We start from the raw sequence: 12992 nt of genomic DNA, 5'->3' as shown, positions 1-12992 counted from the left end.
AGATTTACATGAGGTGGTGGATGTTGGGTGCTTAGAAGGGTTTCTGGCACATGATGAGTGTAAATTGTAGCCTTGGTCTTCATCATCTCCACCATCACCACTATCACTACCATCACTGCATCACCATGATCACCTTCTTCATTATCAACATTACCATCACCATCATTACCACCACCACCACCCTCATCATTGCCATCATCCTCACTATCATCACCGTTAACACTACCACCAGCATCGTCACCATCACCATCACCTTCATCATCACTACTATCACCACCATCACCTCCATCATCACTACTATCGTCACCATCACCATCACCATCATCCTCATCACCATCACCCCACACACCTGCCACAATGTTCTGCCTGAGCTGCCACAGCCAGAGCTGGATGCTAGGGGGATCCATGGCTGACTCAGTGGGGCAGATGGCTAAGTCTGGGAGAGACAGTAGCAGAGATATCCCTCCCTCGCAACAGCAGCCCCTGGAGGTGAGGAGGATAGTGGAGGCTCTAGTGTTCCTTGGGAGAATGAGCCCCATGCACAGCACTTTTGGCTCTGCAGATGTGATGCTTGTTGCCATGGTGACTGTCCTAACAATAACCTCCCAGAACCGAAATTCCCCACACCCGCCCCAGCTGCCACCTGGGAGGGGGAGCCCTCCTCACTTACGAAAGCGAGCCTGAAAGAACAAGGTGGGAGGCAGAGATGACATGGGGTGGGGGTGGGGGCATGGTGGTGGTAGAAAAGGACCCTTCCTGAAAGTGGGAATTGAGGTGGAGTCTGGGCCTCTCTGACTACAGCCAAAGCTAGATCTGAGAGGGCTTTTGGGTTCCCAGGACCTCAGAAGGAGTCATGCCTAAGATGCCTTTCCTCTTGCCAGCTTTTTCAGTCTGCTAGGGAGGACTCTCTGGGGCTGGAAGTGGGTAGTGGGCAGCTTTGTGAGTGGAAGGTGGGGGGGTGAGGGTTCTCTGGGCAGGCACAGTATGGGACACTTTAGTAGCTAACCTTTCCTCTGTTTCTGGTGCCCCTGATAACCCCCTGACTTTCCCGCCCTCCTCAGAACAGCTCCATGCCACACCTTAATGTTTCAATGCTTAGGGGCTGCCCTGAGAAGCTCAGATACTAATAGAGGTGGAATGGGGGTGGTGGTAGAAAGTTGCAGGACTCAGGGCCCCTCAAGTTGCACCCCTTTTGTAACTCTAACTCTTCGTGTAGCTTCCCCACCTGGGGGAAGGAGACCTCAAAAAAGAAGAGCACCCCATTGCCACTGTGTCCTTGCCTGGGACTGCAGGAAACTCTGTGTGTGTATACATGCATGTGTGGGTGTGAGTGTGCATATGTGCGTGTATACATGTAAATATGCGTGTGGTGTTTGTGTGTATGTGCATGTGTAAATATGTGCGGGAGGGGTGTATGCATGTGTTTGTATGAGTGCGTGCATTAAAATAAAAGGCAAGGGAGGATTTCTGAGGTAGGAGTTAAGGGCACAGTTCCTAAGACCAAATGGCCAAGGTTTGAGTTGTCCTTCCCACTTTTTAACTGTGTGACCTTGGACGAGTTTCCTCTTCTCTGTCTCTGTTTCCCCGATTAGTAAAATAGGGATAATAACAGGATGCATCTCACAGGGTTGTCTGAGAATTAAATGAGATAATGCATGTGAAGTGCATGTCAGCACAATCAATGCTAGCTGTGATTATTTTTAACACCACTTAATATCATCATCTCATGGACTCTGCTTCAGGAGGCACTGGTGGGAGTGTGGGTGACTTTGGCAGCACAGAGGGTCTTCTAGGTAGCCTGGAGAGAGTCTGATTCACCGAGGGATGCAATTTTGTTCTGTTTGTTTTTGCTAATTGTATTCAATTGTGTGGCACTGCCTCCTTCTCCTTCCGGAGCCCAGAAATGGAGCCATGCAGATGCTCCCAGCATGTGCTGGAGTGGCTCCTGTTGGGTTCAACAACCCAAGCACAAACTTCAGCTTGGTCTATGAGGGTCCTGGGCCTTCTTTCTGGCCCACCCCAGGAGAGGTTGGTGACAGCCCTGATGGCCTTATCCAGGATTCTGTGTCCAAGCTCCAGTCTCATGGATTGCAGTGGGTTCCCTCTGTATTCGAATGGTCTTCGGTCAAGGTCAGACCCACCTCACTCTGCTTTTCTCAGCCCAGGGATTTTTCTGCATAGAAAGCCCAGCCCAGGCCTCAGTGCTGCCCTGTTCATTCTCTCTCTGCTTCCTAGGTGTAAATCTGGTCTGGAAAGCCAACCAGGGCTGGGACTTGTTGCCGTGTGGTCTTCATGGCACCAAAGTGCCCAGAGAGGGCTCTGCTCATCTGCCCTAAGGCCTTTGGCTAAATGCATCCTGGAGGTGGAAGGGCCCTAGGCTACCCCAATCCCCAGAATCTCTTCATTTCTTCTTTGTTCAAGGAACATAGATTGTGGCTTCTGGGGCCAGGCTGTGGGTTGGGGCATCCCGGTGAGAGAGATGAGCAAGAGAGACTCAGACCTTGTCCTTGGGGCACCCACCCCCCCTCCACAAGCAGAGTGTGTGTGTGTGTGCGTGTGTGTGTGTGTGTGTGGCAGGGGGTGGGGGTGGGGAATGAAGTCAACAGTTCATGTCAGGGCAGTGGCCTGATACAAATTCTCCAGAACCAAACGTCCTCTTTAGAGCCTCCCAGGACAGACCCCCAGTGCTGTTCCCTCCAAGGCACATGGGGGTGTCTGGAATAAAGCACTTCCTCTAAGAGGACTGAAGTCCTGGTTTCTGGACAGGCGGCCTGGGGAATCCAGCTCCTGCCCGCCCTCATGGAAGGCATCTTTTGTGGGAAACCGGGTCAGCCCAGCCTCTTCTGCCTCTGCCCCTCCCTCCATCCTTCTCTCCATCTCTGTTCTGCCCAGGGCCAGGATCAACAGGGGCTTTGGGATAGAAAGATCACTTCCTTCAGGCTAGAGCAGGGGACAGGCTGGTGGACCAGGTTCAGGAATAGGGAGTATATATTCCTCTACCTCCCAGGGTTACAACCGCCAGGATCCTTGAGTGGCTGACAGAGCTGTCTCTGCATCACTGCCCCAGTACCCACTCACCCTGGGCTCCCGATGCCTGTTTTTCGGGCTTTCCAGACACTCCAGCACGAGGACACTGGGTCCTAGGAGGACCCAATGAGAGAGGGGCTGGAACCAGCCATCCTCTCCCTCTCCCACCCAGTGCCCCTGCCTGGCCCAGGCCGCTCTGGAGACAGACAGGACAGGAGCACAGGAAGCGGGGAGGGGAGTGGAGCAACCTGGAGTAGGGGTGGCTAGCACAGCCTTCTCTAGGGTGATTACCCAGCACTGTGGGGGTAAGGGGGGTGGGTGGCGCACGTGCTCTGATGCCGTGAGTGGGCTCGAGGCGAGGTGGGCCCTCAGGGACAGAGCACGCTGGGGTCATCGTGAGCGGTTCCCTGAGTGTGTGTGTGTATGTGCGCGCGTGTGGGGAATGGGGGCTTGCCCAGCAGGGAGCTGAAGCGCTGGCTCCGGCCGCCGGCAGGACCAGTGTGAGCGACTAGGCGCGCGCGCGCGCGCGCGTGCGGGTGTGAGAGTGCGGGGGGCGGCGGCGGCGCGGCGGCGCCCGCCTCCCGCGCGTAGGTGTGCGGCGCGCGCCCCGCGGGGACCGAGTGAGCAGATCTCGCGTGCGCTCGCCGCCCGGCGCCGCCAGCCGAGGTGTCGCCCGCGCCCGCGCTCGTGCCGCCGCCGCCGCCGCTGTGCCCGCGAGCGGGAGCCCGAGTCGCCGCCGCGGAGCGCAGCCGGAGGCACGCCGAGCCCGTCCGCCGCCGCCATGGCCACCACGGTGACCTGCACCCGCTTCACCGACGAGTACCAGCTCTACGAGGATATTGGCAAGTAAGAGACGCGGCGGGGCGCGGGGCCCGGGGACGTCTGCCCTCGGCCCGCCGGGGGTCCCCACGGGTCCGGGGCCCTTTGATGCCGGGCCACCCGGGCGCACTGCGGCCCGCGCGCCCCCGGCTCGCCTCGGGTCTGGCCCTGAGCGCACTGCCCCGCGCCGCCGAGACCCCCGCGCTGGGCCGACCGCCTTGTCCTGCCCCTGCTCAGCGCGGCCCAGCCAGGACTCTGGACCCGGGCGTAGCGCGGCGCGGCGCGGAGAGAACGGCAGCAGGTGTCTCGGGGCGCGGGCAGACGTGACGCATTTGGCGGCGGGAGTTCGGAGGGGAGGGACGGTGGAGGCGGCCGCGCGGCCTGGAGCTCGGTGGAGGGGCGCCCGGGTCCGCGAGGTCCGTCCCTAGGGCTACGGTAGGAGCGGGCGTGCGGCGCCGGCCGGCGCGCTCCCCACCCCCACCGGCGGTGGCGCGGGCCGGGGAGGGTGGCGGGGGTGGCGGCGCCGCACGCAAGCTCCGCGTGTCCCGGCCCAGGGCTGGTTTAGACTTGGCCGGCGTGGGAGCAGCCTGTGCCACGCGCCCTCCCCCGTTTCCCCGGGGGAATGGGGCTCTGGAGGATTTTTCCCTTAGATTCTTCTGGAATTAGGAGTCTGGGAAGCTCAGGGACGAGCTCAGGGAGTCTGAATCAGGTCACCGGGGAAGGAGATGGGCTGAAGGGGTGAGGCGGGAGCCCGTCTGGGCCCCTGATTTTTAAGGCCATCGAGGTATATGGGGACTGCTTGTTTGGAGGAGCTATATTTGTAGTGAGGGAGATCTCCTGGGAAGGGGCTTGTGGAGGCTTGGTTTTGGCTAGAAGCTTACACCCAGGAAGAAGGTGCTGAGTAGCCCCTAGGTTCTCCTTGGAATTGGGGGTTCCCAGATTTTGCTTGGTCCCTGGAATCAGGCACAAAAGAGCAGCAACTCAGGGGAAACACTGTCAAGGGCCTCCTCTCTGGCCTGGGGTTTCTCGTCCAAATCAAGATGCCTGGACTTGTCACCTCTGGGGGTCTCCTAGCTTGACTCCTTTGGATCTCACCTGCCTCCAGCCTGGCCCTGCCGGAAGTCTATTCTTCCTCCCCTCTGTCTGGGGGAATGCTGGCAAGATTTCCGCCTGCAAATCCAACAGCAGATCCCTTTTTTTCCCTTTCTAAAAAAATGTCTGTGGTGATACCTTGTGGTGGGCGAGGGATGCTGATCATTGATAATTGTAGAGTGCGCGGAGCCTGGAGGTGCGTGGGGGAGTGTTTATTCCACAATCCTTCCTGCACGTGCTGGAGCGGATTTGGGGTCAGGCCTCGGAAGGCGGTGAGGATGGGCAGAAGCATGTGCTGGAGGGGGAAAAGGGGGAGCAGGCCAGGGCCCTGGGACCAAGAAAGGCCCCTTCCCTTGGGTAGGGGCTGGTTGGGGCTTCAACCCCCAGGCTTGTAGACCTGGAGTAAAGAGGAGACCCGCCTGCTGGAGGTGGGAAGCCCTGAAGGTAGGAGGTTGGCTGGCACCTCTAAAACTCCTACAGTGTGTGGCCGGCCTGGAGGAGACCGCCTCTGAGGAAGCTTCCATTTGGGTAGGGGTCCTCCGACGGGTGGCAGGCAGGGCCAGGGCTGTGCCCCTTGGGGAGAGACCCCATCTAGTTTTCCTTTGGCTCTCTCTGCTCTCCCAGCTCTGTCAGATGCACCTTCATCCGTGGAAAGGAGAAGCTGCTCCATTTGTCCTCCACTCGTATGTCCTGGGCCCCAGTTGGGAAGACGTGGTTGTGGGCCTGTGGGGGCTCCTGAGAAGGACAGGGGCAGTGACTGGAAGCCCCTTCTCCTTGGGTTTTTATTCACTTTCACCCTAGACCATAGGGACTGTCGCATCAGGCATCCGTGATTCCCTTGCCGCAAGCACCCCTGGAGAATTACCCCACCCACCCACTTGCTTTCTTCCACCTGAAGCTCACTTGGGAGCTGGGCCCTCTCTTGCTTTTATGTGAGTCCCCCTGGTCCAACAGCTTAGCCTTTCCCTGAGCCTGCAGAGCAAATAGCGACTGGCTAACCTGGGTGGCCACCCCCCACAATGGGGAGTAGAGGTCTGAGGCTGCTCTTGGGGACTCTGTGAGGGGATGTCATATTGGACCTGCTGGGGAGGCCAGGTAAGGGCTGAACCTGGGGTACCTGGTAAATGAGCAGTCGCAAGAACTTGGCAAGGGACTTGGCAAGTTTCGGGTGTCCTGGGATATGTGAGCGTGAGTGAAGCCTAGTCACCAAGGATGGGTACCATGGTGATGTGGGAAAAGAGGGGCAGGATCCTGACACACTGGGACCACCTCCCTAGAGTTGGTGCAGCCCACCAACCTTCTCCAGAGCCTACTTTGTGCCAGGCCCAGGGAGAGACACTGAGGTGCCTGGTTAAAGCCCTGCCTGGGGGCTTTCAGGACCAAAAGGAGATGCTGCAGGCACAGGAGATGGAGCAGGATGCTGGGAGGGACGGCCAGGTCCCCCAGGCAGCGTGCTTGAGGTGGAGGGCAGAGCTGTGGAGCATCAGGCTGCGCTACTCTGCCTGGGCTGGGGTCCTGCAGTAGCCATGCCAGCCAGTTGTTGACAGCCTGCTTGCTGCACAGTTGGTGTTGCTTTGCAGCCCCAGGTGGGCACGTCCCAAGTTTATTTAAAGCTGCAGCCCCTGGCACCCCGTCAGGCGCCTCTGAGCTCCCTGCCTGGGCCTGTCTGCTTTTGTGACACGGCTATTAGCCATTGACCGCTCCCACCCACCCAGTCACCCTGCCCACTGCCTTTGTTCTGAATCCTCCAGCCGGCAGCAGACAGCTAGGGGCAGGTTGGCCAAGGGGAGCCCACCTTTCTCTGGCTCTGCCACAGATGGCTGCCTTGTGCAGCCTCCCTCTGAATTGACCCTCCTTGCCCAAGTGAGCAGCAGTTGCTGGGACAGGGTGTGTCACAGATACCAGCCTACATGCCGCACACCCCTGGCCCTGGTTTGGGGTGGGGTGGGGGGCACGAAGCCAACCTGGAGCCTGCCGGCATCTCTGGAGCGGGCAGGGAGCAGGCGCAGATCAAGGTTGGAGAGCTGCATGGCTCAGCCTGCCATGGGAGTTAAATTTGTTACATTGGATAGAGTTTAGAAATCCAGAAAAACACCAGGAATAACAAAACAAACATCGGTGTCTCTTCCACCTGGAATTAAAAACTATTTTGTTGTTTGGGGTTTAAGTCCTTTTTTTTTTTTTAATTTAAAATAGTGGAGCATTCCAAATAAATATTAAGTAACCATTCTCTTCCAGCTGCTGTTATACATTCAGTATTTATCTCTCTACTCTATTTGGTACTTTACACATTTAAAAGTGTCCAAAACTAATATACAAGAATTTTCCACGTGTTTCATTTTTTAATTAATGTAAAAGCCAGGCACCTCCCACCCCCCACCCCCTACCCCACTCCCCACCCCATGCCCGCCACCCATCACTTAGCATAGTATCGCTGACCTCTATGTGCTCCCTAACGGCTGCATACAGTCCACAGCTGAATACATGGTGTATCTGCTCCCCTCGTGATGGCAGTCTAGGTGGCTTCCAGCTTTCACTGCGGCTAGTGTGGTCATGCATGTTCCCTGGAGTCCTGCTGTGAGTTTCTTAAGAGTCTACTCTCAAGTCTACTGAGCCGTGGGTTGCTGAAGCCATGTTGAGTATCTTATGTTTTCTGAGGCCCTGCCACGCCGTGGGGTCCCTCCCAGGGACAGTGTGTGAGCACACCGTTTGCCAAGTGCCCGCTGTCCCTAACATTGCAGATTTTACGTTTCTGAGAATTTGTTGGGTAGACAGAGGTCTTTTATTTTGTACTCAGAGTTGCAAGTCTTCCACGTTTGGGGAGTCGTGGTCTTCTTTAAAGCATGTGGCCTCTCCCTAGGAGCAGGGTTTTGGATATACTCTCAGGGGTTCCTGGACCCCCCTCCTGACTGTTTTATCCACGGGCTATGGGCTGAGAACTAGGTGAGGACCAGGGGAAAAACTCTGGGAGCCAGAGATGGGGGAAGAAGCTCCTGGTGGGATTTGCGGCCCTCATTATAGGAATGTCTAATAGTTTCATCATTTTGAACACTTGGTTTATTCAGTTCCCTCAAAAGTGCTGTCGGTAGTCTGGGACGGCTTCACAACCCGGTCACAGATGAAGAACTGGGCTCAGAGAGCCTCAGGGCCTGCCCTGTGAGGAGGTGGTGGAGCCGAGGCTCAACCCCCAGCCCTGAGCTCTGGCCCAGGGCCTTGCCTCCATGCCCTCCAGCTTCTGCCAGACTTGGGCCCCCAGAGCTGACCTTGACATGTCCTTGACCCCACCAGTGATCTCACAAGTGGCAGATCTTTGTGGAATGAAACCACTTGACATGGGACCCCACCCCAGTTCTGCTTGCTGGCTGGAGAGCAAGCCCCCTTTGTGGTGTGGATGGGTCTCAGAGTACTCTGGGCTGGTTTTTGTTGGCCATTTTGGTGCTTTCTGTTGAGAGACGTGTTCTAAACCTACAGATGGCTTGCTCGGTAGTTAATAGATAAACTTAGGAGAATGGAAGCAAATCGGTTTCAGAGTCTTCTGAGCTCTAAAGCCCTGTTGCCAAGGAGGAGAGCATCTGGGGGAGGACACTATCTGCCCCTTCCTTGGAGCACCCAAGCACTTCCTGCCTCAGGGCCTTTGCCAGTGCCAGTCCCTGTTCCTCTGCTATACATGTGGCTCCCTCACTCCCTCCCAGACCACCCTCTTCTCCCTTCCCCTGCCTTCATTTTCCCCCCAGACGGTGTGCCATCTGACATGCTGGATGGCTCCCCCATTTAATCCTTCCAGTCTGTGTTCTCCTGTTTGAACGCCGGCCCACGCAGGCAGAGACTCATGTGTCTTGTCCTTGGCTGTCTCCAGGCCTGGCTCACAATTGGTATACACCCATATTTAAGGAAGGGGTGAGTGGACCAGTGTCCCATCCCCTGCCTGTGGGTGGGCTCCACGGAGGATGGGGGTTCTGCCTAGTGTTCATTTCTTAATGTGGTATCATTTAAAAAGAAGTCTCAGGTGTTAAAGTTAGTGGCAAAATGTACCTTAAGATGCTGCTGGTTTAGTTACTATCGAATGGTATTTTTATACCATAACCTACTTTGCTGATAGCTAAGAATATGTCTGTATGCTTGCTCTTTGTGTGCTCTCTTTTCTCGTTACAGTAGCTAGCACTTAAATGGCACTAGTTTTATTAACCTGCTCTATCTGTGAGATACGGGGCTGTGATCACTCCCATTTTACAGAAGAGGCCACTGAGGTATGAGGAAGATTCATCACCTGCTCAGGGACACACGGGCAGGATTTCAATGGAGGCAGTGACTCTGGAGCCCGTGCTAGATGCTCAGGACCAGACTCTGTTCTCTGTTTCTAAAAACTCTCCTGCTCCACTGGCTGACTCATGGCCAGCTTGTGGTCCACTCTGACCCTTAGGCTCCTGGAGATGTACTTTTCCTTAACTGGCTGTATACTGTGTTGTCTTTGCACTCTTCCCGCACAAGGACACTGCCCCACGGTTCCCCTTGTAAAAACGTCATTTTCTTTCGTTGCCTCTCCATGACAACCAACACTGTGACCCCATTTGGGACCAGCAAAGCTTGGAATTTTTATTTTATTAATTAGAAAAATTACAAGGGCAATGTATTCTTGTTGTAAAAGAAAAAATCTAATAATACAGATGTGCAGTAAGATATGGCTCTTTTATGCTTAAATTTCCTCATTCCTCAGAGGTGTCTATCTGGACAGTTTATTTAAATGTCCATATAAGGAGATTTTGTGTGTGTGTTTTATTTTCGTATAAAATTATATGTATCATATTACATATATATAAATTATCTGCATAGTTTGCTTTCCCCTACCCAGTTTTCATGTCAGTACATCTTTTCTTAAAGCTTAGTACCTACCAGTTCTCTTTGTAGCAGAGAGATGTGTGTATATGTGATGGCCGTATTTTTAAACCAGATATTGGGGTGCATCCTCTGGTAAGCAGGAGAGTGGGCCCACAGAAAGAGGATGGGACCGTACTTTGGAATTGAGGTTCACAGAGTCAGGAGATCATGATGGTTGTGATGAAAGACATTTGTCCTGGGAGCAGCTGCAGGAGGTGGGCACAGTTGAAATCCCAGCATATCATGGGCTTGCACCCTGTCCACTCTCTGGGCCTGGGCGTGTCCCAAGGAGTCTGGGTCAGAAGATGTTTTCAGCCCTGGTACTGAAGGAAGTTCCGGATGTCACTGGAAAGGACTGAAGGACATAGTCCTGATTTTTTTTTTTTTTTGCTGGAAATCCCCCAGACCTAGAGGAGAGATGTAATGTCTGAAGTTTTCTTTCCTCTACTTAAAAATAAATTCTACCAGGGATGGGTCCCTTGTTTTTGCTCCATTGTGCTTTTTTTCTTTTGTTTTTAGAATTTTTGTTTATTTATTTATTTGAGCAGTGTAGGTTTACAGAAAAACGGTGCAGAAAGTATAGTGTTCTCGAATTAGTGCCCCCCATACACAATTTTCCTTATTAACATTTTGAATTAATGTACTGCGTTTGGTCCATTGGCTTTTAAAGAGAGTCCATATTGACTGGCCCTGAAATTTAACAAGTAATTTAATAGAAAAGAAAAAATAGAAATATCATGCACCACACCTGTTCTTTAGAAATGTTGCTCCTTTGACTCTTTGCTCTCTGACGCTCCCTCCTTGGTCCATGCTAGAGATGTGGCATTTCTGGAAATTTCAAATATATTTCCAAAAATTTTAATTCCCTCCTTCTTCCTACAAAAATGGAATCTGGGAAAATGAACCTATATTTGGCTATTTTTGAAGCATCTTTGACAGATGCAAGTCACTTTGGTAGTGTGAAAACCTAAAAATGCATTATGTATCAACTTGGCTTTTCATAATGATCATATTGGCATATCGCATGAAAAAGTATATTTTATTCATATAAAAATCTGAATCTGTTTCAAACAAAAACATTCTTTTTTGTTAGTAGTGTTAGCTGCCCAACTTCGGTGTAGCTTGTCTCTTAGAAGAGACAATTACAAATTTATTGGGCTCCTGGTAGACATGGTGCATTTTGCATTGATATAATGATCCTAAAATAACTGGTATCATGGATCTTCTTAAGCCTGGTACAAGTATTTGTTGAATTCTATAACAGATTGGCAGTAGTGAGCAAAGATGTGAGACAGTGGTATGGATGAAGCAGAAAACAATGCTGTCCTCTGGAGACATAGTCTGAGAACCACCTTCCTTATTTTCCTACTTTCTGAGCAGCAAGTGAAGATGGGAGAAAAAGAGATGCTGTCCCACCACACTGCATGCAGAAAGCCCCCATGTTGAGTTAAAATCCTCCCTGGCATCAATAACAGCCAAGTTCACGCCCGTTTTCAGCAAGAAGCCAAGGCATCTCCCCGTCTCCCCCTCCCCCACCCCAGTTTACCCTGAATTCAAGTTCTTAGACCAGCACCTGGGACACAGATGGTTCAGCAGCTGAGCAGGGGCCATTGAGGGTTGTGAGAGACAGGAGGTTGGGCGGCCCTGTGGACAGGCCCTCGGCTGACCCTGCCCTAGGAAGACCCCTTCAGACCGTGATCTGAGTGCCCATTCTGGGTTCTGTTTCCTGGTGGCCACAGGCTGTCGTCCCCTATGTACTGGCCGTGGGTCTCAGCTCCTAGTGTCTTGTAATACCCTCCCCAGTCCTTGTCAGATTTTGTCATCACTGTCCTTGTTTGTTGAGTTACAGCCTGATTCTCAGAGCCTCCCTCGCCCCTACAGAATTTTAATTCCTTCCCCCCTCCCCTACAAAAATGGAATCTTTTTTATAGATTGGTTTTACTGAGGCCATTTGTGAGGAAAACACCATTTCCTGGGTGTTTTAGTCTGCTAGGATGCCAAAATGCAATAATATACCAGAAATGGGCCGACTTTTAACAATGGGGATTTATTAGCTTCTAGTCTTACAGTTCTGAGGCTGTGAAAATGTCCAAGTTAAGGCACCATCAAAATAATACCTTCTTCCTGAAGACCAACTGCTGGCAATCCTGAGCTCCTCTGCCACATGGCAAGGCATACAGCAGCATCTGCTGATCTCTCCCTTTTCTTTTGGGTTTCCTTGCTTTCAGCTTCTGGCTTCCATGACTTCCTCTCTGTGTCTTTCTCTCCATATTCATCCTGTTTATAACGGACTCCCATAAGAAAATTAAGACCTGCCCTTAGCCATTCCCCAATTGGAGTAACCTCATCAGAAAATCCACCTAAGAAGTTTACAACCACAGGAATGGGTTACCTCTAAGAACATAATTTTCTGGGATCCGTGTTTATCTCAACAGAGGCAAAAAAGCATTTAGCAAAACCCAATATTTTGTTGTAAAAACACTCAACAAACTAGGCGAGTGAATTTCCTCAACTTGATAAAGGACATCTATGAAAACCCCCCAGCTGACATTGTACTTGCTAGTGAAAGTTTGAATGTTTTCCCTCTAAGACCCACTAAGAATGCTTGCTTTGCCACTGCTTTTCACCCTTGTCCTGGAACTTCTCCAACATGGATGAACTTTGAAAACATTCTGCTAAGTAAAAGAATTTACAGAAGACCACTTATTATATGATTTCTTTTAAAGGAAAGAGGCAAATCCATAGACAGAGAATAGATTGGTAGTTGCCAAGGGCTTAAGACAGAGGGTGGGGAGCTGGAAAGTGACCACTAATTGGTGAGAGGTTTGCTTTTGGGAGTGATGAAAATTTCTAAACTTTGGATGAATTTTTTGGTATGTGAATTATATCCCAATATGGCTATTTAAAAAATAAATAAAAACCTAATTAGGAAAAAAAAAAAAAAGGCACTCCAGCCTGCAGATTCAGTGTTCAAATGACTAGAAGCAAGCTTAAAATTTGAAGTGACCGCCAGCTCCCCAGTCTTGGCCCAGTGGTCTTGGTTATCTTAAGGACCCTGGCAGGAAGTATAGCTCTTGCTGGGAGCCTCCTTTCAGATTGGTTTTCTGCTGTGAAATGTTTTCACAAATGAAAGACATGTTTCGTCCAGCAAGAAGCAGTCTTGTCACTGAAACATCTGA

General features: G+C 52.2%; 1 protein-coding gene across 14 annotated transcripts in view; it reads left to right on the top strand.

Moving 5' to 3' along the window:
• The first annotated feature begins 3772 nt into the window (after positions 1–3772).
• Positions 3773–12992, top strand: part of CAMK2B (calcium/calmodulin dependent protein kinase II beta) — a 131212-nt gene continuing 121992 nt past the window's right edge. For all 14 annotated transcript variants that reach the window (XM_077118168.1, XM_077118220.1, XM_077118150.1 and 11 more), the window contains exon 1: positions 3773–3873. In XM_077118168.1, the coding sequence (XP_076974283.1) occupies positions 3809–3873 (65 nt within the window). In that variant the 5' untranslated portion in view covers positions 3773–3808. The remainder of the gene's footprint in view (positions 3874–12992) is intronic.

Source organism: Tamandua tetradactyla, chromosome 1, assembly GCF_023851605.1.
Source record: "Tamandua tetradactyla isolate mTamTet1 chromosome 1, mTamTet1.pri, whole genome shotgun sequence".
NCBI classification, from domain to species: domain Eukaryota; kingdom Metazoa; phylum Chordata; class Mammalia; order Pilosa; family Myrmecophagidae; genus Tamandua; species Tamandua tetradactyla.
Note: the sequence above shows the minus strand (reverse complement) of the source record. Positions and strands in the feature narration are given on the sequence as shown.